The sequence below is a fragment of the Perca flavescens genome, chromosome 21 (genome assembly GCF_004354835.1).
Source record: "Perca flavescens isolate YP-PL-M2 chromosome 21, PFLA_1.0, whole genome shotgun sequence".
NCBI lineage: Eukaryota > Metazoa > Chordata > Actinopteri > Perciformes > Percidae > Perca > Perca flavescens.
In genome coordinates this window covers 25,585,065-25,612,190 of record NC_041351.1, presented here as the reverse complement: position 1 = coordinate 25,612,190, position 27,126 = coordinate 25,585,065, and the positions used below count along the sequence as shown (strand labels likewise).

Genomic DNA, 27,126 nt, shown 5'->3' with positions numbered 1-27,126 from the left:
GGGCTATTTACAAACAGGGCGCACTTGGGTAAAAGCGCAGATTGTCTGCCACATGAGCGAGAAGAGACAAGTTGCGCTTTCAATATGCGTTCGTGGGAGGGTCGTGGGGAAAGTGGGAGTTCCACCCAAAAAGCTGGGAGGATAAGCGCAAAGTGCGCCTAATTATATATTCCGTGGTATTTACAAAGACTGTCAGTAAGAGCGCGTCTATTCTGCGGGGGAAATTCTCCGCCTCTTAAAAGCAGGTCTAAACCAACCGCAATCGAGTTTCCTCGTAGACCTTTATGCCACTGGTGAAATGGCAACAGTAATTTGAGCAAGACGAAGACATAGGCGAGGCTGAAAATATTTGTAACACAAGAATCACACTTCGTCAGTGAACACAACATCATTTAGCGTTACAGATCAAGCATCCATGCAATATTAGAGTTACTGGAAGAAATCAAAGATGACATTGAATCACCCACTCAGCGTTCACATTCCATTCCAGCAGTTGTTAAACTCCTCGCTACATTACAAATATTGGCAGCAGGATCATTTCAAACAGTCATAGCATCAGCAGTGGGAATATCGCAGTCTGCACTCAGCCATATCATAGCACAAGTACCGCTTCGCTACAGCGCAATTTACGGTATAGTGGGCGGAGAAAGACGCTGATTGCCTGATGGGTGTCAGGGTTGATAAATACTACGCAAAATGTGGAAGCATAGCGTGCGCTATTACCGAACTCGCATAAACAGACGCAGCGCAAACTGCGCTAGTGTTAGTAAATCTAGCCTTCGGTTTTAGCTACAGAGTGAGACATCTTACTTCTGTACCATCTTGTTGGGAGTAGTACTGCTAGCTTGTCAGTTGCAGAGTATGAGGGAGTGCCATGCTAGCATCTAGGCGAGCATTATAACATGTGTTACAAAGTGACGCACGTTCATCACGGAAGTAAATGCTGGACTACAATAGAGCTGTTTGGAGCAGTTTGTGAACAGTGTTTTCTGTTGGAGATGGTATCTCCCTTTGGGGTGGACTTTGGGCTTTATTTTTTTAGTATGTATACAGCTGGAATTTGAGTTTGGTTGCTCTTCAAGACGTGCATGCCTGTACAGTATACAGGAGGAAACAGTCAAGTAGACAAGCATACTACATTTTTTTCAGGAAGGACTAATGCAATGAAGAAATGTTTAGGTTTGCACTAAGATCATCTTGCAGCTTTCCCTACAGCCTCATTTGAAATGTTTCATCTCAGGTACTAACAGAATATGATCAACCCTAACAATAGGGGGCACACCGGTTGGTAATAAAGTTAGCAACCTTTCATTAATTTCATTGGATTACCTTATCAGTTAAAACTGCTAAGAACTAACATTCAAAATCTTATTGCAATTTTATGTCAGGATTATACCGCCTCTTATTTTTGTCTTTGGAGTTTTATCTGAAATTAAAACTACCGCTCAAAGAAGATTGCATCTTACTGTGTAAGCACTAACCCCCCTAAAAAGTAATGTAGAGGCGTTTTGGATTCAACATCATATTTGTTGGCTAAAGGTAAAACGGTTTACTCCCTTTCCGTAATGCTAGCTCAGCGCAATGGAAAGTCTTCTACATAGTTTTTTCAGGGCTTTGTGGGCTGAATTCAGATTGATTTAAAGGAATGACAGTTAAGTTTTTATCTGTTCAAGTTTGAAAGATGGCTAGCTCTTTGAAGAACGGCAGCTGCAGTCTGCTTGGCTTCATGTTGCATTACAGTGGAAACCAATGGCAAAAAAGTTACTGCAAAAAACTTTTCAAAGCAATCCTGTAGCATAATCCACTTCATGCCAAAACTTGCCAATAAATTGCAAGATACACTCATTACCCCGAGCATGTTTCTGCAGATGTTTTGAAATGTTTCTTTCTGTGATCTTTAAACGTACAATATGTAACTTTCTGCCGCTAGGGGTCTCTCAACCAAAACAATGGATGGTAAACACAGACTTTTGATGACGTTGGGAAGTTGCGTGGAATTATGGGAGTTGTAGTTTTTAGTGTTAAACACCTTTGGTGGTTAGAATGCATATGTATGTTCACGGACGAGTTTACCCATTAGCCAGCAGCTAAAAAACAAAATATTTCACAATTCAATGTCACCTTTTGGATGGTTTCAATACCAGGGCGGATGGGGTTTGTTGTAACGCTAGCTAGCTACTCAACGAGGCTGAGAGACGGTTGTGGATGTGGGTGGGGATTGTCTGGGGAATCTCCGCGACGGCAAGGACTTTCGATGTCTGTTCTGCAGCAGCAGAACATCTCCCAGCTGCCCGGGAATGATCTCCCCTTCACTTTTCTGTGATCTTAACTTTTCGTTTTGGGGCTTAACCCACCTTTTGTCGGGTTAATTTAGCTAACCGCAAAGACAGCTAAACGCGAAGGGGGGGAGAAGGACACCGGTAGCGCTAACAGAGTATAGCTAGCTAGCTAACGTTTGGATGGCCGCTGTTGTGACTCGGGTGCTGGGTCTGATATGGTCTTTTCCCGACGCTTCATTAAAGGGGTGATAGAATGATTGTAGGGTATTTCACACTGTTCCTTAAGGTCTCCTAATGGGGTATGTAACATTGGTTGGGCTGAACATGGCCTGGTTGATATTTTATTGGCCCTTATGCATCCCTGTGTTTTGGCCCTATTTGTAACAAGAGCTTTTCATCCAAATATGGTATGCTCATGAATATTTAGATGAGCTGCGCACTGATTGGTTGAGCGAATCCCCATACACACACATTAGAGACGAGACAGCAGGTCTCATATTCCAGACACTGCAATGTTTCGTTACCAAATTCACTTCTGAGACTTTTTTATGCGAGAAATCAACTATATAAAGCTCAAATATGGGCCGTTTTACAAAAATTGTTGGCTAATTGCAAATTTGGTAAGATGTGTCGGACTTTAGGAGCTCCACACAGTCTGACGAGAAAGCAGCAGCCTGCTGGGCTCCATACACAGGGCAAAGTCACCATTTGTGGATTACTGCACTACCGGGACTCCGTGGCCGGCTGCTGGCATAACTATAATATATTTACAGTTTGAATTTCATCACAGCACTTATATCACAGCTACCCCAAGGTCTTACAAAGCTAACCGCTGTGTCCGATTTCAATTTAAGGCATTTTTATGAACGTGAGGGGTCTTGTTAGGAGGAGCAGCTAGTTAGCTATATGTCCCATTCAATAAAATGGGAAAAGATTGCGGCTAGCTAGCTACACTTTCGGGATAAATATAGTATATTTACAGTTTGAATTTCGTCACGGCACTTATATTACAGGTTCCCCACGGTCTTATAAAGTTAACAGTTTTGTCCGATTTCAATTTAAGGCATTTTTGTGAACGTCAGGGGTCTTGTTAGGAGGAGCAGCTAGCTAGCTATTTGTCCCATTCAATACAATGGGAAACGATTGCGGCTAGCTAGCTACACTTTCGGCATAACTATAGTAGGCTATATTTACAGTTTGAATTTCGTCATGGCATATATATTACAGGTTCCCCATGGTCTTACAAAGCTTAGCTAACACTTGTCCGATTTCGGATTTCAATTTAATGCATTTTTGTGAATTTCAGAGGTTTCGTTAGGAGGAGGCTAGCTAGCTCTCATTGATGGACTCCAGCTCACCGTGGGCTCTATCAATGAGACTCGCGGACAAGAGGCGTTTATTTCCCCGATCGTTTGTTTAAATAACTCAACACACACATCCATTATAAGATTAACTGGATCCTGTGGTAAGAGATTGCGGGCGTAACAAGTTCGCTGACCGTGCTCTCAGTCACACACCGGCCTTTTAGCATGAAGAGGGGAGGGAAAACAGCGAGCTGCAGGCCCTGGAGCTCTGTCAGGGCAGCGGCATTTGGTAGTCCAGTCACCCAGAAAGGGTGAGTTTGCGCAGGTATTGAGCACCGCGTACTGCCGGCTGTGACGGAGCTCAATCTAGCTCACAGTAGGCCGGGGTCTGTGAAGGAGGACAGGCAGGGCGGCGATGTAGCAACTCAGGCAGCACCGGCCGCTGAATTCTGACACAAAGCTGGAAAAAATTTGCAATTAGCCATCCATTTTCGCAGTATTACGGTTACGAGTATTTTTTTCTGTGACATTGTATGATTTACAATTACTCCTGAACATATCATCTGGGTGCCGTGTTTTGACAGAAGTTACTGTGTCTGAAAATAAAATAACCGATTTCTCTGAGTTTGACATTTGGTGGGAACATTTGGGATAGTGTAAGAACACAACTCATAAAATATATAACATATATGGTCATTATTAAGCATTTTAATGCAGAAATGTTACATAATACATATTGTATCTTTAAAGCCTGCAGGAAGCCAGTATTTGATATTTTACCTGGAGTATAAAACTACAGTCCTTCTCAGCCACCAAAACAGTATAAAGACCTTTTTTTTTTTGCATGGATCCTGGTTTCCACATCCTATGGGTCATGTTCAGGAAACTCTGGAAACTGGAGCGCTGCTCTGACAGACCCTAACCCTACAGACTCTCCTCTTCCCAAATACAATTGTTTCCACAGAGTCACCAGAGGTCATGCACGCACACACACACACACGCCCTGTAACAGTCAGGGGTTGCTGAGTCACTCAGGCTTGTGTGAAGACAGCTGCAGTTGGTGGTGTCCAGTAATCCAGCATGTTGAAACTCCGGCCCAGTCACTCCACACGGCTCTCACCAATCAAGGGATTTCAGACAGCGATAGTTGTACTTATGACTCACCTTTTCTGGACCGTGTGTGTGTGTGTGTGTGTGTGTGTGTGTGTGTGTGTGTGTGTGTGTGTCTGTGTGTGTGTGTTAACGCTGCTACCCTGCTGAAAGCTGACGGAGGGATTGTGAGTCAGTTGTTGCTCAACGGTGGAAAACGCTCCAAATCTTTACAGCTAGAAACGATCAGGGGAGGAATGAACTTAATGAGGTTATTTCTGTGTTACAGTGAGTCGCGCTGGCATTTCTTCAAATAACGTGATAGTTACTCACAAGTTATGTTAAAGTATGGACCCTTTTACCCCTTTACAGAGTCATTTTCCCACCCTTTCCGACCTTTAACTGACGTCAATTTTTAAAGTGAGCTTCTCTCTTTTGTTTCCTATTATAAAGTAAATTATCTAAATTATGCCCAAATTTTCACTAGAAGTTAGATAATGCCCTGGGTTTGAACTGCCTGTAATATCTGCAAAGAGGAAACAGGCAGAATCCTTCCTGAGGATGCTGCTCAGATCCAGGTGAAGGTGACCTCAACCTCTGACTATTTACTGTAGAGGCATTTTCCAAGGAAAGCTAACAAATGATCCTGGGCTTCCAGGCGGGGAGCCAGTGTCTACTAAAATAGAGAGAGCGTGATGTAATTTGGTTTCCATGATATGCTGTGTATGTTTGGGGGGGGGGGGGTCTGTTTATGATATAATACCATCATAAACATTTGACATATACAGCTCCTCTTCTGCCACAACATTTTAAAGCCAAGTTAACTTTGATTAAATGAAGGGTCCAAGTACCCTAAAGACTTTCATAAATTAGGAATTAGGAATTTGACCACTGTAAAAACCAGTGATTTGAGACTGTTTTATCAACCTTTGGATGACACAATCTGGACTGTGGTCATAACATCTACATTTTATAACTTATTCCCTGTTATATATTGTTCTTAACGTATATATATTTGCCAAGCAATTCTAATTCTATTATGTTTACATTCTTGTCTTTTTATAGTCATAGTTAATATTTAATAATAAGCAATTGCACTGTTCAATCCCTGCACTGTTCTCTTTTGCACTGCCAACATTGCACATAGTCTACCATAGCACCTTTAACGCTTTAAATTTCTGTCAGCGATTTTTATGTATGTGAGATATATGTGTGTGTATGTGTGTTTGTTGTGTTATGGTTGTCTAAGCTACTGGATGCCTAAAATTTCCCTCGGGATGAATAAAGTATCTAAAAGTATTTTATCTTTGAAACATGTCAATTTATATTTTAGGTGTATTAAAGTGCTCATATAATGCTCATTTTCCGGTTAAATTTTTCAAAAAACACCATATTTATGTTCTCTTTTCACCCTGTGTGTTGAGCTCTCTGTTTTAGCTACAGAGTGTGCCATCACACTTCGGTTCCATCTTTGTTGGGAGTCGCACATGCGCAGTACCTCGGTAAGGGCTAGCCAGTCAGAATGAGTATGAGGGCATGCCATGTGAGCAGCTAGGTGAGCATTATAACATATATTATAAGTGACGAAACAGCACGTTTATCACGGAAGAAAATGCTGGACTACAATAGAGCTGTTTGGAGCAGTTTGTGAACAGTGTTTACTGTTGGAGGTGGTAAGTCCTTTTGGGGTGGACTTTGGGCTTTTTCACTTTGTAAACCTATAACGTGCACAAAAATATAACACTATAAAGGAAAGGGGAAAAGCCAAAAAGCATAATATTTAGCAAATTTAGTAAGCATTTTTTGAATTTTATTTTAAAGTTATAATCCTTAAAATTGCTGTAACATTTTTCTTCTTTTGGCCCTTAGCCTTATCAATCTGTCAATCCTTTCCGACATTGCGGCCGTTGTTGTTGGAGAGGGAGATGAGGCTCCACAAGGCGCAACAAGCTGTAAACACAACATTGGCATATTATCACCTTATATAGCTTGTTAGCCAGCAGTTCCCTGTTTCCACATCTAGCAGAGCAGACTATCATTGGTCTGGAGTCGTGTTTCTGACCGTCCAGTACTCACTTTCCTTTCAGCTCGGCTTTGGTTTATTGGTTATCCGGCTCTTTAGCTAGCTGCTAAAGCAACTCCACTCTGTCCACTAAAAAGTATGGCTGTTGAAAGTAATCATTGCATCGATGCATCACGATGCGGACCTTGACGATTCAGCATGGATGCAGTGACAGACCATAATCAATTATTGCTTACTGATGTTGCTTGTTGATTATCTGGTCACTGCTTTTTTTTGTTGTTGCCTTTTGTCTGTTGTCAGCTGTGTTCAGACTCTGAACTAACTAGACAGCTAACAGACATTCTGAGAGCATCTGCAGAGCTCACTGACATGCTGAGAGCATCTGCAGAGTATCTGCAGAGCTCACATACATCTTGAGAGCCTCTGCAGAGCTCACAGACATGTTGAGAGCGTCTGCCGAGCTCACAGACATGTTGAGAGCGTCTACAGAGCTCACAGACATGTTGAGAGCGTCTGCAGAACTCACAGACATGCTGAAAGCATCTACCGAGCTCACAGACATGTTGAGAGCGTCTGCGGAGCTCACATACATCTTGAGAACGTCTACAGAGCTCACAGACATGTTGAGAGCATCTACAGAGCTCAGAGACATGCTGAGAGCATCTGCAAAGCTCACAGACATCTTGATAACGTCTGCAGAACTCACAGACATGCTGAGAGTGTTGTGTTGACGCTCCTCAGTCCTAGATGGTCCTTGTGTTCTCTCTCAGGGCTTTTCTGGCATGCTGTCAATGTGCAGCCAAAGGCAGTCCGGGCTTTAGAAGGTTAACCATCTGGAATGGTGCATTATTTAACGTTGCATATGCCTATACATGCTTGCTCTGATATTCGTCAGACTTGCCACCACCAAGGTGGACAATAATAACCAAACTGTAGCTGATATGGAGTTTCATTTGGCTCTTTCAAGTCTCCAAATAGCATCTCCCCAATGTGTAACAATGGTCTCAGTCTGTTGTTTTCCTGCTAATCAGTAGCAGATGTGTGCACTCTCTTGTGTTGCTCAGCTGTATGCTGTGTGCGCATACTCTGCCTCTGGAGCTCAGGCGCTCAGAGGCAGTTTGTTGTTCTTTGTGTGGCAGCAGTGGTAGCGCAGCCTGCTCCGCTATGATGTCATTGGTTGCCGGTTGTGAAATACTTGAGGAAATGAGAACCTCATTGAACTCAAGCTGAATGCTGCACATGTAGTTTTCATCTCATGTGAAGCATGATCTTCAGTGGTTTTGTTTGGTCATTTTTATCTGTTTATCTACAGCAATTATTGCAACTATGACAGACCCTTGAGAAATAAATCTTTGTCTTGGATCTACAGTAATGGAGTTTCAATTCACGTCCAATGTGCAGCTGAGCCTGTCTCTGTCTAACCACTAGTGACACCAACTTGCTTTGTGTGTTTTGACAGAGGACAGCATCTCTGAGTCAGCTCCCTGTCGAGGACCTCCGAGACCCCCTGCCTCCTCAATGGAGATGCTACATGTCTCCACAAGGGCGTCAATACTACGTCAACACCACAAGCAACGGTAAGAGCCAGTGAAATGAAAAGTCCACAACACATTTTGAAGAAATTGTTCCAGAACATAACTCTCCCTAAAACCACAATCTGCGGTTTCTACATTTATTTTATGTACGGGTTAATTAAAAAAGATACATGTTAATTATTATTCCTCTGCTTCCAGTCTATATGCTAAGCTAAGCTTATCGCCTCTTGACTCCAGCTCCGTACTTAATGCACGGACATGAGGTTGACCTTCTTATCTGGTTCTCAGAAAGAAAACCCCAGCAAATCATTTCCCATAATCATGAATTTCTCCTTTAATGTTTATTTTAATGAAAAGGTATGTATATGTGCAAATATATAATGTAAGAAGCAGTAAATGATCTAAGTCTAAGCTCTAGGCTTCAGAAATAGGTTTTCAGCTTTGCCCACATTCAGAAGGCATCAGGCCTGTGGGGCTCCTGTCTGACAAAATTGAGACAACTTTGCCGGTGTGAACATTTTCAAACCGGTTTGATATCAAGCCGGACCGGTGTACCGAAATGTAACCAGGTGTCAAACTTGAGTCAGCCATTCGCAAGTGAGACTGATGAGGGAGCGTAACATAATGAGTGCAGCGACTCGAGTCCACAGGGTGGCGGTAATGCACCTCTAAGCCATGAATTTTGTTCCTGCAGTGGAGTGAGGTTATATAGCAATAACGTTTACACTTTGCCTTGTCTCTTTTTAGCTCACTTCTTTCCTCGTCTTGTAATCCAAAATGTTTCCATTGCTAGGCTACTTTTTAATTTACCAGAAGGTGTCATAATGACTAGTCTATATCAACTACGTTCCACTTCGGCATTGCTCCGTTGCTACCGGAAATTCCACCGGATGTCCGTCTTTTCCTTCCTCTTTCTTTGTGTTGCCGTTCTAAACTCCGGTGGATTTATGAGGACTATGGTTAACTGCTCCTCTGATCTCTGCACGGTAAATCCAGACAGCTAGCTAGACTATCTGTCCAATCTGAGTTTTCTGTTGCACGACTAAAAACTACTTTTGAACGTACACATATTTCAGCAAAACAAGTTCCTTCCCGAGACTATTTTGCAGAGGCACCGTGGCTCTGCCCGTGACGATTGGTTTAAAGAAATGCTAATAAACCAGAGCATTTATTTTTCCCAAAACCTAGAATGCTGTGTGGACTAGCCAGACCTTCCTACGCCATGCTGGGGAGGAGGGTCTTTTTCACCTTTGTTTCACGTCTCTCCCCCTGCACATTTGGTTTGTGCTCTAAATGAAGTGGTTGATATTACTGATAGGATAACTAAAGATTAATAGAGATGATGACCCAAACGACTAAAATAAGTCTAAAACATGTTTCTGTGAGATGACTCCTGAGGTGACACGTGATGTAATTCCTCCCATCTGTCACTTTGCTCAAAAAACATTCCCTGCCTTGCTCCCCAACTACACTTTAAATTGAAAAATGAAACAATATTTTTCATTAAAAATGTTCCACCCAGGAGCTTGTATTTATCATAAAAATGATACGCGAGCAATTTCATCTGTCAGTAGTCGAGTTAAACTGTGTCTCTATGGCAGTGATGGTACCAGTGAGAGACACGGGGCGTAGAAGAACTAATATTGCTGATAGGGCCTTGTTTCTGTCATCACAATCACCACTCAGTGTCTCCCTGAACACACACACTGGCATAGAGACAGCTTATTACCCTCCTCTGTTCCGCAGACACAGCAACATAGCCTGCTTTTACTATCCCTAAGTGAACTCACTGTAAAACCTGACTGATGTTACTAATATCTTGTCTTAACAGTTCTTGCTTTGAGTTCAGGAAGTTAGGAAGGTAAGAAAGTGCAGACAGCAGGTGTTTTTGTATCCCCGGCCTGGTCACACCACAACGTGGCATGTCAACATTTTGATAAGCTGAACAACGTGATGCTGTTTGAGTTGTAGGCATAAACCTAAAAGGCATGAAACTAATTCTGAAGCACTGTAAACAATGTCAGCAATTTCTTTTGGCAAGTAAACTAAATGATGACATTATCACACTAACGAATGCACGACAATAAGTCCCCCTCTGCATTTCTTTTTGTCTCAACATCTCATCCAACTGGCATACTGACTCTACAGAATTGTGTGAAGCATTTATGCACTTTTTTAATAAGAAAATTGAACATATCCACCAGCAATTGGTCTCACCAAACCCTTATTGTAATATATCTCAGTCTAGCTTTGTGCCATCTCCGTTATCTTCATTTTCTGCTTTTAAAATTCCAACAGTTGAGGACATCGGTCTCATTGTACAAAAATCTAAGTCTGTCACTTGTCAACTAGACCCATTACTGACCCACTTGGTTAAAGCTGGTTTATCATTTCTTTCAATTTTAATCACTGACATTATGCATACATCACTTCTCTCAGGGACTGTCCCTACTGCACTTAAAACTGCTGTTATAACACCTATTCTGAAGAAACCTGGGACAGATACAAACAATTTTGAAAATATTCGACCTATTTCAAATCTGCCGTTTCTGTCAAAAATCCTAGAAAAAATTGTTGCTCTTCAGCTCCTTGAACATCTCTCTTGCAATAGTTTATATGAGCAGTTTCAATCAGGGTTTCGTGCTCTTCACAGTGTTGAAACTGCCCTTGTAAAGATTTCTAATGATCTATTACTAGCGGCTGATGCTGGTCTTTTATCAATACTTATACTTCTTGATCTTTGTGCGGCATTTAACACCATTTCACATCCTATACTTTTGAGTAGGTTGGAATCTATTGGAATCACTGGTATGGCTTTAAGCTGGTTTCGTTCCTATCTCACAGATCGCATTCAATTTGTACAACTCAAACAGTTTAAATCAAATCCTACTCCTGTTGTCACTGGTGTTCCCCAGGGCTCTGTTTTAGGACCACTTCTGTTTACTATTTACCTTTTACCTATTGGCACTATTTTTAGGAAATATGATATTAAATTTCATTGTTATGCCGACGACACCCAACTTTACCTATCTTCTAAACCTTCATCAAAGTTTCCCTCTTCTGCTCTTGGTGAGTGCTTAAGTGAATAAAAAAATTGGTTTTCAAGTAATTTTCTAAAATTGAACAGCAGTAAAACAGAAATTCTTCTTGTTGGTACAAAAAATACAATAATTAAGTCAAATATTTCTTGTATGGTAATAGATAACTGTTCTGTTCCATTGTCTTTTGAAGCTCACATTAATAGAATTACCCGTTCTGCATTCTTTCACATTCGCAATATAAATCGTTTGCGTCCTGTTCTTTCACTCAAGAGCACTGCTACACTGGTGCATGCTCTTGTAACATCACAAATCAACTACTGTAATGCTTTGTTTTATGGGCTTCCTTCAAAATCTCTCCATAAATTACAGTTGGTACAAAACGCAGCAGCTCGAGTCATTAACAAAACTCGCATTTTGAACACATTTCTCCTGTCTTACAGAAGTTGCATTGGCTCCCGGTTAAATTCCGTGTAGATTTTAAAGTTTTGCTTTTAACTTACAAAGCACTTCACAATTTGGCTCCTTCATATCTTCAAGATCTTCTTCATATTCACACTCCTTCCCGCTCTCTAAGATCTGCTTCTGCACTTACACTTGTTCTGCCACGCACTAGGACAGCTTCTATGGGGTCACGAGCTTTTGGCTATGCTGCTCCCAACTTATGGAACTCTCTTCCTGTGGAAGTTCGTAACAGTTCTAGTCTCTCAGTTGTTAAATCTCGTCTTAAAACGTATCTGTTTAGGCAGGCTTTCATGTGATTAATGTTTGATGCTATACTGGTTTGATTTTTCTTTTTCTTTTTTTAAAGGTTTTTTATACATTTTGTAAGGCGTCCTTGAGTGCCATGAAAGGCGCCTTTAAATAAAATGTATTATTATTATTATTATGTCGTTCAATTCAACAGTCTACACACAACTTGCCATTATTTCATATATTTTACACATATGAAAGGATGAATACTGTGGGCCTACGTACATTTTATTTTTAGAAGTGATTATATGTACATGTGCGTTAATATTGAATGAGTTTCTATGTCCCATTCATTGTCTCAAAGAGCTGTACGGTCACCATGCAGGTGCGTCACTTCAGCTGTGGGGGAGAGTACCAATGTAAATGGCCGCGGCTCCTGGCGACTAAAGGGGGGAGTTTCCGGGAACAACAACACCAAACACCATCTTTTTGGTTTTCTAGATATGGGCACTTGCATAATAAGTATTTGTTCATCAGTTCATTTCCCCTTGGATATTTGTTCTAGCGCCGCCACTCTATCCTACTTACTTACGATGTACTTGTACTTGTGTACTGAGGAAACTACAGCAGTAACCGGCTGCTGACGACATGCTTGACTCTGCATAGCCCTGACGCCCACTGCCTCATAGAGGTCTGTTTGCTTGTTTCTTTAATTTTATTAATATTGAACGTGTCCAAATTGCACCGAATGCGACACGACACATTCTTTGCACCGGCCAAGTGTGAAGTAGATGGGATGAACAGTTCTCTATATGCGAAGGACACACAAACACACACAGCATTCAGCAGCAAGTATCAGGATAAAAATATTAAAATCAGTACCCAGATCTGCAGCATGCACACATACATCAATAAACACTGCAGCAGCATCAAAAGGTCTCCCTTCTCTTCTATTCTATTCTGTTCTGTTCTGTTTTCTACTTCAGCTGTGGATATTTACATTTTTAAGACTAAAACTCTGAACTCAGTATTTTGCCTTGAGTGCACTCTCTTCCATGTGGTGCCTAGGTCTGTGAGGCTGTGTGATGTGAAAATGAGTCATTTTTCATAACTTTCTGTGTGTAAAAAAAAGCCATCGGCACCATGTGTATCCTTGCTCGTTGTTGCTGTGGCATTGTGAATCTGGCCTCTGATGGCGCAGAAAACCTCCACCACTTCTTTTCTGTGTCTTGGCTGCACGGTGACTAAATGTAAGAGTGCACTCAGCCCCATCAAACACTCACTGTGCTACCGGCCTGTGCTTCTTTTCAATCCTCCCCCTGGCAAACAAACCCATCTGATAACTGTTTTCCTTAAACTATTGCTATTTATACCATCTCTGCTATTTTTTGCTGAACCCTTTTGTTACGCTAAAGTTCAGCGAGATTAGATGCAGTCCTGTGTGTGTGTTTATGTGTGTTTGTGTTTCTGCATCGCCATAGTAACAGAGCAGTATGCGTGGGTAAAGGCTGCATGTCCTTGTGTCAGGGCTGGTTTTTTTTCTCTCCAGCTTTTCCTTCCTGCGTGCAGCGGCACACGCTGCTACGGTTTGTACCAGCCGTTGCCCCGCCTGGCCACTGGGCTGCTTAACATATACAGTATACAGTATACAGCACACAGACCAGCCCTTTGGTTTACAGGTAATTTTGAATGAAGTTGGATTCATAATAAACTATAAAAACCGCCCTGTAGATTACACTATTCAGGAGAGACTCATATTTGGTATACTCTGGTTGAATAAGTTATTCACAAATCATTTAATTTCCACCTATGTTTGCATGAAGCAACAAGTTACTTCCTAGCCCAGCCAAATAGCCCCACAACTCAAAAAGAGCCTCAGACTTTGAACAGCAGCTTTGTAGCTTACATGGCTTTGTTCTCCACCTTTTTTTTAGTAATTTGCTTCACCAATTTACATTGACAAATGTCAAATGTAGCTTTCTTTCTCCTGGAACAGAACCTGGACGTTCTGATTTACTTTCAGCTATCTTTCCTGCAAAGTTTAGACACTAAATGGTGGTCCTTATTCTTAAATTACACTGATAACAAAATGCCGTCTGTTCTTGGCTGGTGAACGAGTGTTTACCTTGTGTCTCAATGCCAATGTCTGCTAAGCTGTCATTCAAACTCAGAGGCTTATTACAGTCTTAGGCAGCTGGAAACGTCTTTCTACGACAGCTACAGTGTATCTTCTGCTTTTTCCTTGTGTGTTTGATTGCCATGAGAGGAGATCCCTCTGAGCACTGTCTTTGCTCTTTGTGAGTGTGAATTGCCTGTTTTGACTGATAAAACCCAGAGACAGGAGGTAGCTAATGCTTCAAGGCCATATGGTGTCATATGGTTATGAATAAAACATAGCAGTGTCAAAGCTAACTAGGCCATTTCTTCTTCTCCCTGCTCAGAATCAGGGAAGTCTCGTATCACTGGTGGCATGGCTGGCAAACAGTCAGCTGATGCCTTTTAGACCTGCTGTTGACTGTTTTCATTCATACATTGACTTTTGATTACACATCTGCTACACTTATCTTATCTTGCAACCTGTGTTGTGAACACTTTTGATGGACTGCGTGGAGCAGAAAGACACAGAAGCGACTGCGCCTTCAGTTATCGACCGATATTACACACGATGGTTCAGAGCCGATATGAAGGAGAAACCGTGTGAGGACCACTGCATCCTGCAGCATTCAAACAGACTATGCATTGTCATGTTAGCAGAGACTCACCCAATTTTTCAGAATGGACGGGCAATCAAAAGCATCAACTACCAGATCAGTAACTGCTGCCGTCGGCTGAACAATAAAGTGTCTGGGAAGTCCAAGCAGGTCAGTTTGTTACTGATTTCGCACCTCTGTGTAGGATAACATGCACGGAAGAAACTGAATACACGATCTACAGCTGCATCCGGGGTCGTGTTCTCGAGGTCAATGAGAGTATTTTAGAAACACCTACTCTCTAGCCATTCAATGAAGACAACATCGCTGTCATCCTGCCAAAGTTTGAGGAGATCAAGAGCATAACAGAGAATCTTCTGAGCAGAGAGGAGTTTGAGAATGTCGTCTCCAAACGTACTGTTGCCCAATCTCAACCATCATGACAAGAGCTCCCTGTTTATGCCTGAAGTCAAAACTGTTCTGCCAGACCCCCCAGGTTGGGTGAAGACTGAGGATCTTATCCTGGAAAGTGACACTTCACGTGTAGTCACTTTAAGGCCGGTTACACACTGCACTGCGAGCGTGTCAGCCGCGTGGCGTTTATATTTCGGCTCCCATGTTAACAGGTTAGAGCTTACACACTGCCGGCGTGAGAACCGACGCCTATTTTTCATGCGAGCGTGTTGGAAGCGTTTCCAGGCAAAATAGAATAGGAAAATATGTGTATATGTCATTTAGACACGAATGCACATTAATAAATGACATCTTGATGTTTGAAAGTCTAGGTTTTGACATCAATGTAGATATAAATGTAATACAAAATTTCAGAGAAAATATTTTCAAATATTGCACCTGTCATACAGAACAAAATATTCTGTAACATATTTTGCAGTCAATACTGCCGACATTGTCTTGCTTTAATCAAATCAGTAGGCTATATATAAATGATAGGATAGGCTACGATAACAACATAGTGTGTGTTCTGAGTGACGGTCCAACATCAGATAGGCTATATAGGCTCTTTACAGCTACACAAAGTTGTTATAAACAGACAGCCCACTTACCCATTTTTCAGAGTTTGAATCTGTCGGCACTATGTCCCGAGATCAGCCCTCCCTGTATCTAGCAGCAGGAGCAGCGCCGCGTCAGACACGCTTCTGGTGTGTAGGACACAGAAATTTCCACGCTGCTGAGACGCAACAGAAACGCCACGCTCGCAGTGCTTGCAGTGTGTAACCGGCCTAAAGGGACTATTGCATATAATGCAAGCTGTGCACTGTGACTCTATGCTTATACATTGTTTCAGAAATTGACGAAAGTTTAAAGAAGCACTCAGTGTTCAAGTTCTTTGTTTTTTTTTCTAATTTGAAAAATGAGAAAATAGGGGAAAACATGCCAAATTACTTAGAAGTCTTTTTAATACCCCCAACTAATATTCAGTTTTAATTATTTTTCTAGAATGTCAATAAACACAATCAGCAGTGAAAAAAAGAAAAAAAAAGAAATGTGGTTAGGACTGACTTTGGTGAATCAGAGAAGCATGAATTGATGTTTTTCTATGTTCCATAAAAGACTCTCATCGTCATTGGATGCTACACTCTATCACTGATCTCATGAATTGACATCATGAGGATCCATGACAGCCCTGAAAAGTGATGATGAACTATTCCGCCAATGGCAAAGAGAGTCAATTAAGCTGACTTGGGTTTTGATTCCACAATCAAGACTATGAAGGCAATTTAGAGTGATTGACAATTTCTTAGACTCCACCTGGTCTGTGATAACAATCCCCGCAGCTGCTGCTGCAGTATATGTATCACTGTATCCGGAGCTATGAATCTGACAGGGGCCAAGTCTGATCTCTCACCTGTTATAAAACTGGAAATGATCCGCAGTCTGCTTAACTAACGTAACCTGTTCCACTCAGGTGTCAAACATCAAAGTAAATATCACACAGCATGCCAAGTCATTAGAAATATAAAAACATATTTTATTTGACTGAAACAATTATTTTAATATATTAATATTATTATATAAAATTTGTACTTTCAATTGAGTTTCCTGGCTTTCAATCTGGCAAATTGGATATTATGCACATGTCTAATGTAATATAAATCATTTGTTTTTTAAAGGAAGCCAGTCACAAAACAATGTCCTTGAGGTAAGTAGATTATGCTGTATTTTTCTGCATTAATATCCTATATTTCTCCCAGTATTGATTTGTTTATGACAAGCTAACAGAGAGTAATTGAGGCATTTAGGTCCAGTGAGTAAAGGCTGTGGGCTGATGTTGAACATCAGACGTGAAGGCCCAGCCTCTGTCCATAAGCCTGCTGCTGGGTAGCCCCTCCATGCGTGTCATTTGAGCCGATGGGCTTGGCACACTTGTCTCCACCAAACGGAGCAGAGCCAGCCAAAAAGACCCAAATGAAATAAGAGCTCTTTACATATCCGTGCCTTTTTTTCTATGCTGACAGGAAAGGGCTAATGTAGCTCAGTGTTGTGCTGAGAATGGACAGTATAAAAGAGAGCCCTTCTATATAAGGGTCTGTGTCGGTCGTTCTTTTGCTCTCAGCATCTGTACCAGCAGAATGATGATGGAGGAATATCAATGCATCTATGGAGCTCAGTTAAACTTCACAAATCTGTCAAGGGATAACTGTGAAAAGTTTGTACCTGTCATATTCAGCTGGCATTACCCTGAAAGATGATTGATAAAAGAAGCTGAGTTCATCCAGAGTCACTTAAAATGACTGAGGGAAAGAGGGGCATGTGGACAGGCTCTCCAACCACGACTAGTGTTTCAAAGCTTTCCACCATGGGATTGCTGTCATTTCGGATCATGATGTGACAAAAGTAGTGAATACCCATTTGAAGGGCGTATGAGCAGGTAGTTACTATATAATTACTTTTGTATTGTCCTTATTATGATGAGTTAAGAACACTCATCTTACATGAAATGTCTGTTCAAAATCCTGAAATTTTTTGGTGTATTGAGGAAATTGAGTGGTTGTTTAGATTTAAAATATATAAGTTGGTGACTTTTGTTTCTAAAGCTTAGCAAAGAAGACAAGAAGGTTTATTTATTTAATTTATGTTGCTATTCTGGTATCTGGGCCCTACCAATTGGTGTCTTGTAAGCCCATTTGGGCTGGGCATACTTTTGGTGTGTATGGCACAATAATAAAATGATTCATTCAGTCACTATGAACAATAGAAATAAAAATAATTTGGTGATCTTATTGCTGTAATACTTTTTAAATGTACTTCGGCTCATACACTGTCACTTCTAATTAGTGTTACACAGCAGCAGTACTATGATGATCCTTGCTTGGTAACTGGACTTCACCTTCATATAAAAGCACAATAGTGTGAGTTATGCCTGAGCTGGGACCCCTAGGGGGTGCTCAGAATCAATGCAGGGGGGCCTCCAAAAAGGTTTTTTCAAAATTAAAAAATCCTAAAATGATAAAACATATTATTATCAAATATAAATCCCCACTGATGATAGGCTATAACTATGAACTGGCCTATAGGTAAGGTAGTCACTAAGATCCACAGATCCAGTTCATCCAGAGGATTCACATTTATATAATCATGCCAACACCCAGATTAATACACAACGTTATTTTATACAATATATGTAGTAGGGGGTCCCTGCTCCATCTGTCTTTCAGTTAAGGGGTCCTTGGCTTAAAAAAACGTTGAAGACCCCTGGTGTAAAGGTCTGTATGGTTAAACTGTAGCAGCCTGGCGTCATTTCCATGTGACTCAATAAAGGTTTAACTGAGTGAATGGCCATGCGTAACGGCACTGAGCTAGGGCACAGCACTTCTCGCAGCCTGCAGATTTATCAACACATCAGTCCTGCTCATAGAACAGGTCCTGCTGCCTTCAGATGCTGCATGCATAGTGGAATTGACACAGGCATATCATTTGGAAGTGTTGGGCTAGTCATCCAGGCAGCCGTGCTGTAAGACACTGTAAGCTAGTTTAACTGCTGACTGCAACAAGTGCCCAGTTTGCACCTGCAGATGGAATCACTTCTTCTCCTTGTTGCCCAAATGGAACTAAAGTTTCAACACTGCTAACAACATGACAGCTGGTAGTGCTCTGCTAATGTCATTTCCTCCCCCCCCCACCTTTCACCAGAGACTACATGGGAGAGGCCGTCCAGTGCACCTGGGACCCCCAAGACCTCTCTTCGACACAAGAACTCCCTGCCGACAGGTAATACAAATCTATCTCACTCCATTTGAACTCTCTATCACTTCAACTTCCTCAAGTGTCAGTGACCCGGGGCTGTGAATTCTCCAAAAATTCCACAGTGGCACGAAGCACGCCACTTCCTGTGACTCATTTTATCTTTAGCCTCAACTGCAGAACTAAGGCTCTCTGTCTTTGTTTTGGCCCATCTCTAAAGGCAGAGGAACAGAAAGAGCCAGTAGGCTAAGGTTTGTGTGCTGGTTTCCACTCAATAAAGTTGGTTAGTTTGCATAACTGGACATTTCCCACTCACTCTAACTCATAGTAGCTAAGACATTCATTGACAATTTGGATTAGTTTGTAAGTTTGAAACTAGCAGTTACTAAGATTTTAGGAAGGACTTTGCAGACAAAGTTAGTCATGGATTTACATATATTGTAACCCAACCCCAGATCTCTGTTTTTGCCCTTTTAGGACAGTTAAGCATTGGCTTGGTTTGACTCTGACTGATAAAGATACATGAATTGTCCGTGGATCAGTACAGGTTTACAGCCTTATCTACAGACACCAAAGAACTAATTACATTTATTTCTGTCTCTGTCTTGACATCTCCCTCTTTCTCTTATTTCTCTCCAGTGAATGGATTTCACTCAGGTGGTAGTCCCTTGCATCATGTGGAACATTCACACAGCAGTCTGGTTAGGAAGAGCAGTACAGAGCCACAGGTAAAGCTGTCTGACTATTGTTATTCCTATTCCTGTACAACATGTTGCACGCCCACCACAGTCTAAGACAGACAAACTCTGGCTGAAAAAAAGGGGTAAAGTTTCCATTAAACCATATCAACGTCATGCTACTTCCTTTTTTATATCAATGTCATTTCTCAGGCACAGTACACCTTATTTGCATTTGAACTAAAACAGATGATGTCATCAAACTAACAGGATAATCCTGAGAGAGAGAGAGATAGAGATAGAGAGAGAGAGAGAGAGAGAGAGAGAGAGACGTTTTTCTGATATTAACTCCAGACAATGTCAGATGAACCAGGTCTGGACATTGTATGGAGTTTCCCTTCCTCACATGAAGCACACAACAGGAGATTGTCCGTGTCAAACGTGTTCTCACTCCCTGGAAATCCTCCATTTGGTTGCTCCTGGGTAGAGCGTGCAGGAGGCAGGGCATGACGCCGATTACAGCGCGGTTACAGAGCCGCTTCCTACTTTGGTCAATAACAACCGAGTCTCTTTCCATTCCTTGTCTGAGGATTTCAGCATCAGCCCTTATGGTACATGCGTTGTTTTCACGGCAGGGATCGCCCCGCTTCCCAGCATTGCACGCTAGTGGGCTTACCACCAGTTTCTCTTCACTGACCAATGACAAACAAAGAAAACAGGCTACACCCTCCTACAAATGTGATGGCTGCAGCTGATTGGACGAACGTGTCACGTGAGGCTGGCTGCTCCCAGATTTCAAAACCTACTAACATGGCAGCTTGTTTGGAATACAATCTCTTTTTTAAAAATAGTTCACAATTTTAAACAAAAATAGCCCATGCAGTTGCTGAATCTGTCTTCATTTCAGATCGACAACGGTCAGTGTAAAAGATTTCCGTCAGCTTTTGAGAGGTGTCAAGCCGAGCCGCCCGCTCCTCATTTGCATGAAGTTGCCTGGATTCAACTTTATGCAAATGAGGAGTGGGCTACTCAACGGCCGTTTTACCTGCGCAGTACCAGAATGCATTACACGGCTGCTCCAAATAGAAATGATTGTGAAGTGTGGAAATCACGCTGACGTGGACACGCACCATTCCTGACAGAAGCTCCTGAATCTCAATGTCTAGTTAGACATTTTTGTCTCTTGGATGTTCGTTTTTTTACAGGTTTTTGTTGTCCGGTCCAACTGATTCATCATATTTGTACTCTTGGGGTCTCCTAGAATAGGATTACATGCTTTGATGTTCAAAAACATATGTTTCTCATATTGCCCATTGCTGCAGCTCCTCCACCTGAAACACTGTCTGAGGTCTTGGCCCGCCTTCCTAAAAAGAAAACGGCGTTGGCTTTGATTGGTCAGCTGGCCCACTCTGTTGTGATTGGAGAACCAAATTCTAGTCTTGCATTGCCAGAGAAAAACATTCTCTGGTTTATTGGCATTTCTATAGACCAATCACAATCATCTTGGGCGGTGCTAAGCACCGGACGGAGCCACAGTGCCTCTACAAAATAAGGAAGGAACTTGTTTTGGTGGAACATGTGTATGTTCAAAAGTAGTTTTAGTTGTGCAACAGAAAACATAGATTGGACAGATAGTCTAGCTAGCTGTCTGGATTTACCCTAAAGAGGAGCAGTTAAGCATAGTCCTCATAAATCCACCAGAGTTTAGAACGCCAACACATAGAAAGAGGAAGGGGACATCTGGCTGAAAATGAGGGAAATCCGGCGGAACAATCCCCTAAATGAATCATTGTCGATATAGACTAACCAAATTTAAACAAGCTGCTGCATCACTAATTGAGGAATTTCAAACTGGAATATGGGCTAACCGTTTTTAGGCAGGAGAGAAAGCTCCATTTTGGGTCAAATTTTGTTTTTAACTAACACAAAAAATTATGTCACACAATAAAAGATGGGAAAAATCCAAAAAGCATTAATTGGGGCTAAGAATTTCTTTAGTCGAGGACAGCCCTACTCCTCTCCCGTGCTGCTGCTGGGGCATTTGGGTTAAGTGGCATTGGAACTTGCAGTTCAACATCACATTTCCTTAAGTCCTCTAATATTTCCTCATTTATGTCATCAACACATCCATGATTCAAGGAAATGTTGTGTAAACAAGGTCATATTTTCCCTTTGTATTTACAGTATGTATGGTTTGCAAAAATGGGAACTGCTGGGTCCGTGAGATGAGAGAAGCAAAAGCTGTTCACGGTGTGCACACTCTACATTACGGCCAAGCATGCAACCTTAAAACAGCAACTGAATAACGCGTGCTATTTTGCAGTTTCAGAAAACAATTCCGCCACTGACCAGGAAAAACCTAGTCTAAAGTCAGTGGTGGAATTGTTTTCTGAAACTGCAAAATAGCACTAGGGAACGTTTGCGTCGGAACACGCCTCCTCTTTTTGCTGAACCGCCCCCGGGAGTGCAAGTTCATTCCCTAATTTACCGACGTGAGTCTGTGGAGGGAAAAGTCTGCTGTGCGTCGGGTGCAAAATAGAAAAGATACATGCGTCAGTGTACAAAGTAAATTGCGCTGGGTGCAAGATAGGGCCCAGAGTGTCAGATGTTCTTTATTAGTCATCCCATTATATTGAACATTTTAATTAATATAATCTCGATAAAACCAATAATTTTGTAATTTTAGTCAAACTGATTTCATATAAGATTTGATTTTAGCATTATCTGATCAAAAACACAGGTTAAATCATTAAGAAAGCAGCTTCGCTGTGAGTCCTCTTGACTGTGCACATTAGTGATACTTGGGTCAGTCACACCCACCTGCCTGTTACAGGATCCAATCCGCAGTGCCCAACATGCAACAATATGCGTTAATCAACCACCCATGAGTCCATGAATATCACAAACAAGATTGGGGACAAAGCACAGCCCTGGCAGAGGCCAACCCCCACCTTTAAGTCCGACTCACTGCCGAGAACCCAGACACAGCTCTAGCTTTGGACGTGCAGGGATTGGATATCCCCGAGAAGGGACCCCTGGTCTCCATTCAGGGTCTCCAAGAACTCTGAGCTGGTGTCAAAGTATTCTACCCCCCCAACCACAACCCGTAACCGTAGGGAGGCGACTAGGGATAGACCGATTATCGGCAGTTTTAGGCAGTTTGCAGATTATCTGTATTAGTGTTTTATTTGCCTGCTAACCAATAAAGTTAATAATTAAAAAGTGTTCTACTTTGGCTCGGCTAGCTCTGAGTCTGTCCCTCTGCTTTTTTTTCACTCACCACTGAGTCTGACTTCACTAGCAAGGACCACACCACAACAATATATAATTTAAAGATTTAATGAATGCTTGATTATAGAATGCTAAGAACATAGGAACAGATTTGGATGGTGGGTGAGATTGAAAAGAGATGTCGTGTGGTTGGTTGGTCCGGGAGGATGTACTGGAGACCGGGTGGAGTGACACAGTTTGGGGGTTCCGTCTCAGGTGCCATCACCCGAGCTGATTGCAAACCACCTCTGACTATCTTTTACTGGGTATTATGTTCAAAGTTTCTCATTTATTAATTAATAGAATTTAAACAAAGTTTTGTGTTGGAGTTTTTAACATTCCAAAATTTTAATTTTTACTTAAAGATTTTCATTTTCACTGTAAATGAATATCTGTTCCAAATATCGGTATTAGGCTTCATTAACTACTAATAATCGGTATCGGCCCTGAAAAAACGGTATTGCTCGATAACCTAGAGGCGACGCTCTCGTCCACTGGGGTAAACTCTGACGTAGCGTCGCTCAGCCGGGGACTTGTGAGTATCCCCGCCTCACACCCAACAGCTATCCAGGAGTACGGTTACACAACCGAGACTGTGAGTAGAGGTAAGCCCCACCAGTGCTAACTGGTAGAGCGCCACCTCCAGCACAAGTTTCAACTCATTGACGTTCCACGTCCTCAGAGCCAGCCTCTGCAGACCAGGTCAGGGGCAACACAGCAGCGCACCCGACCCGGTGTTACAGGCTGGGCTCCATGACAAGCCCGGCCCCACCGGGTTGCTGATTTACTAAAAAGCCAGGAAAATGCTATTCAGGGTTATACGCAAGCTTCAAATTACTCCGGTGAAATGTACTGTGCTTTCAAAGTACTGTAGTAAGGGTAAAATTACTGAAGGGTCATATTTCCACTGCATTTTTTAATGAGCTATTATTAATGACTTCTGGGTCAACGTGTGTAAAGAAATTGACAAGAATTGAAGAAATTGAAGAAAAAAAATGTCGCTCAAGGCTATTTTTTGCATTTTTGAAATACAATCAATAGCAACAGCTGGCCATAAGACTAAAAACAAGGCATGTAGTAATTTAATCCATTGTAAAACAAATAGGGAGTAGTGCAGCTTTAGCATCTTAACACAGCCTGTGTTTGATAATAATGATGTATGACGTAGTCTTCCACATTTCACATCTCTCTCTTTAGGGGTATCATCATTAAGGGAGAGGCTGATGGCAGTTAGAGCAGATTAATCCCTCCTACACTATCTGCACCCTTGGTCATAATTAACCAGGCAGTCAGGGTGCAGTTATACAGGATCCACCCACAACATATCCACTCTGTCTCCTCATTTCTCTCCTTTGCTGCCTCTTACACTTGTGCACACACACACATTATTCAAAAAAAATTAAACTGTATATATATATTATACATGTACATTTACATGTACATGTACATATACATTTGTTTTTCTCATTTTTTTTTAATCTCTGTCCCCTCCATTCACTCTGTTGGTTTACTATGACTCTATTCTAAGCTTAAGAGTTAAAACTCACACATGCATACATCCACTCTCGCACACAAAGAGAAAGCCATGCTTTGCTCTGCAAAACTATCCTCCCCACACACACACACACACACACACACACACACACACACACACACACACATACACATACACACCAGCAGCAGCAGCAGCAGAGAGAGAACCAGACAGACGTAACAGCACTCACCAGAAAACAACTGTGTTTGTATGCGTGTGAGTGACAGTGTGTGTATGTGGAGCAGTCATGTCTGACATGGAGGATGGAGATTTTGATGGAGCGTCCTTCTTCTCTCCGCAGAGCCCGGGATCAACGTCACCCAGGAAACACAACAAGGAGACCACAGTCACGGTGAGTGGGACAACTAACGGGAACTCTTACCTAACCGGCTCTCTACCGGTTAGGAGGAGGAGAGCCCCCCCTCCCCCCTCTATTGTCACCCAAGTTTGAAAGGGAAAATGCTGTTTCGTCAAGTCAGATTGGCCATGAGACTAATTTTGTTTGATGTTTGCTGCTTCAGTTGTTGGTATAACATACATGAATACACATATTTAACACACTGGGGCAATATACAAACTATAGCTGGACTATGTTACAGCTGGAAATTAGTTGATTTTCCTCTTCAGAGTTTCCTATCCATTTGAAGTGTTTTCATTTGCTAGCCTTAAATAATATTTATAACTACATACATGCTATAAGACTGAGGCTAAAGTTACAGGACACGTCCCAGGCAAAAAGTCATGGAGAAGTATTTGTGTGATGCAGTTTAGCTAGGTAGGGTGTTGGGTGTAAATCATAGAGTGTGGTCTAGACTTGCCCTGAGCAGTGCACTATGGTGATTGGACACTGCCGTGCCTTGTTACGAGTGTTAATCTAAGATTGGACATTCACTGTTTGGAGGAGGGGTTTAATGGATGGTGAACTGGTCGAGGTTACGGAAGGTCAGAAAGAAAGTGCCAGTGTGTGCGTGTGAATGCAAACAAACTAAGTACTTCATTGGAGGCTGTTGGAAGTAGCCTTGCCCTCATCTCCACCAAAGGAAGCGGTGTAAGTTAAAGTCCTTCTAGCAGGACCTCAGCAGTGATAAAATAAAAAGCTGTCCCTCAAACTAATTATAAGATTTTTAAGCCAAGATAAAGTTGAATTACAAGCCTTTTAATTCTTCTTTCTGTATTTCAATCTGAATATTAGCTCTGGAAAGGTCGTCAGCAGAATCATACATATTTGTTGATTTTCTGTGGCTTCACCATTAGACAAGGGTGCTCTCTGGTGCCACAAAACGTTTTGAACTAAAAACTATTGAATAAAAAAAGTGCATCCTCTCTGCAGGCTGTTTACCTCCTGAGGTTAATTGGAATGAATGTGAGAGAAGACAAAGCTCCCTTTGTTTGTCTTGGAGTCTTCACTAAAACTGGTGTCAGTATCATTATTGTGAAAATATAGCTTTTGATTCTTTTCTTTCCTTTTTTTGTTTCTTCCTTTCCTTTCTTCCTTTTCTTGTCATGACCAATTGAATTGGCAGCTGAAGAAGCTGAGCACCAAGATAATTAAAGGCAATCTTTTGGGAATCCATTTTGCTGATTGCTGTGAACCAAAGTAGAAGTTCAGAGTGGTGCGGTACCATGGAGAGCTGAACCATAAACCCCAAAAAGGACGGGCCAGATAGTGAGAAGTGAATCAACGATCCTGGGTCGATTGGAAATGTCTTCCTTACTTGAATGTGTTGTCGGAGCTGCCAAGATGAGAGTGTTGCCAAAGCAACGACTGCAGAATACCTTGAATACCAAAGCTGAAGTGTGTGTGTGTGTGTGTGTGTGTGTGTGTGTGTGCTGTATCAAAGCAAAGTTGTCATGATACTTTAAAGTGCCTCATTAAACCTCTCTCTCCCCCCTCTCCTTCTCTCTCCCCCCCCTCTCTCTCTCACTCTCTGCCCTCCCTCTTTCCCTCTCTCCTCTCCCCCCCCCCCTCTCTATCTCTCTCTTTCTCCCCCCTCCCTCTCTCTCTCCCCCCTCTCTCTCAGATTAACTGTGTGACGTTCCCAACTCCTGCATGCATGCCGGAGCAACAGCTGCTGAAACCAAACGAATGGAGCTACTGTGACTTCTTCTGGGTAAATTCACCTCAGCATTTACGAGGCTGTAAATTTGATGTGAAACTGGTTGTGGTTTTTCTGAGGGTTAGATCAAGACCAGCAATTGTAACACTTCTCAGGGAACTCTTGTCTAGTCTGTCTTAATGGATGTACATTACTTATAGTGCTGAATGTGCATTATATTCAGCAAACAGGCTAGCAGTTTAGCTGACTCTGCTGAGCTCCCAATGAACACGGCTAGAGACTCCGGACCATGACCGCCATTAGACTGACGGAGGAGCTAACGGAGCAAACTAGCGGCTAACTACAATGAGCAACAGTTAGCGGTTACTTAAGCAACAAAGCTTTCTGTCCAATAAATGACACCTAATGACAACAGTCATAAACATTCATAGACTCTGACACTCCTTCATATATATATATATATGTGACGGTGTCATGTCATAGTTGTGTGCCTGATTCTGGACTATTAAATAATTTTTCGGAGCATTTCACTGTTGCACGGACTTTACCTTATTTGAATAGTTATGACAGTGCCTTGTTGTGGTTATGCGCACCCCTTCAGATAAAGTGTTAACAAATCCTTTTAAAGGGGCGCTATGCAGTTTTGGCAATTTTGCTTCGCAATCGCTTTTTGCTCACATCGGCATGTTTCTCTATAGAGCTCCCCCTACAGCTTTGGAATAGATATTTGGCAA

General features: G+C 42.0%; 1 protein-coding gene across 1 annotated transcript in view; it reads left to right on the top strand.

Moving 5' to 3' along the window:
• The window catches only part of gas7b (growth arrest-specific 7b), a 63,509-nt gene that overhangs the window by 11,955 nt on the left and 24,428 nt on the right, over positions 1 to 27,126 (top strand). Inside the window, exons 2-6 of the mRNA XM_028567072.1 lie at positions 8,155 to 8,272; positions 18,804 to 18,881; positions 19,494 to 19,582; positions 24,637 to 24,687; positions 26,357 to 26,446. Coding sequence (XP_028422873.1) covers positions 8,155 to 8,272; positions 18,804 to 18,881; positions 19,494 to 19,582; positions 24,637 to 24,687; positions 26,357 to 26,446 — 426 coding nt within the window. The remainder of the gene's footprint in view (positions 1 to 8,154; positions 8,273 to 18,803; positions 18,882 to 19,493; positions 19,583 to 24,636; positions 24,688 to 26,356; positions 26,447 to 27,126) is intronic.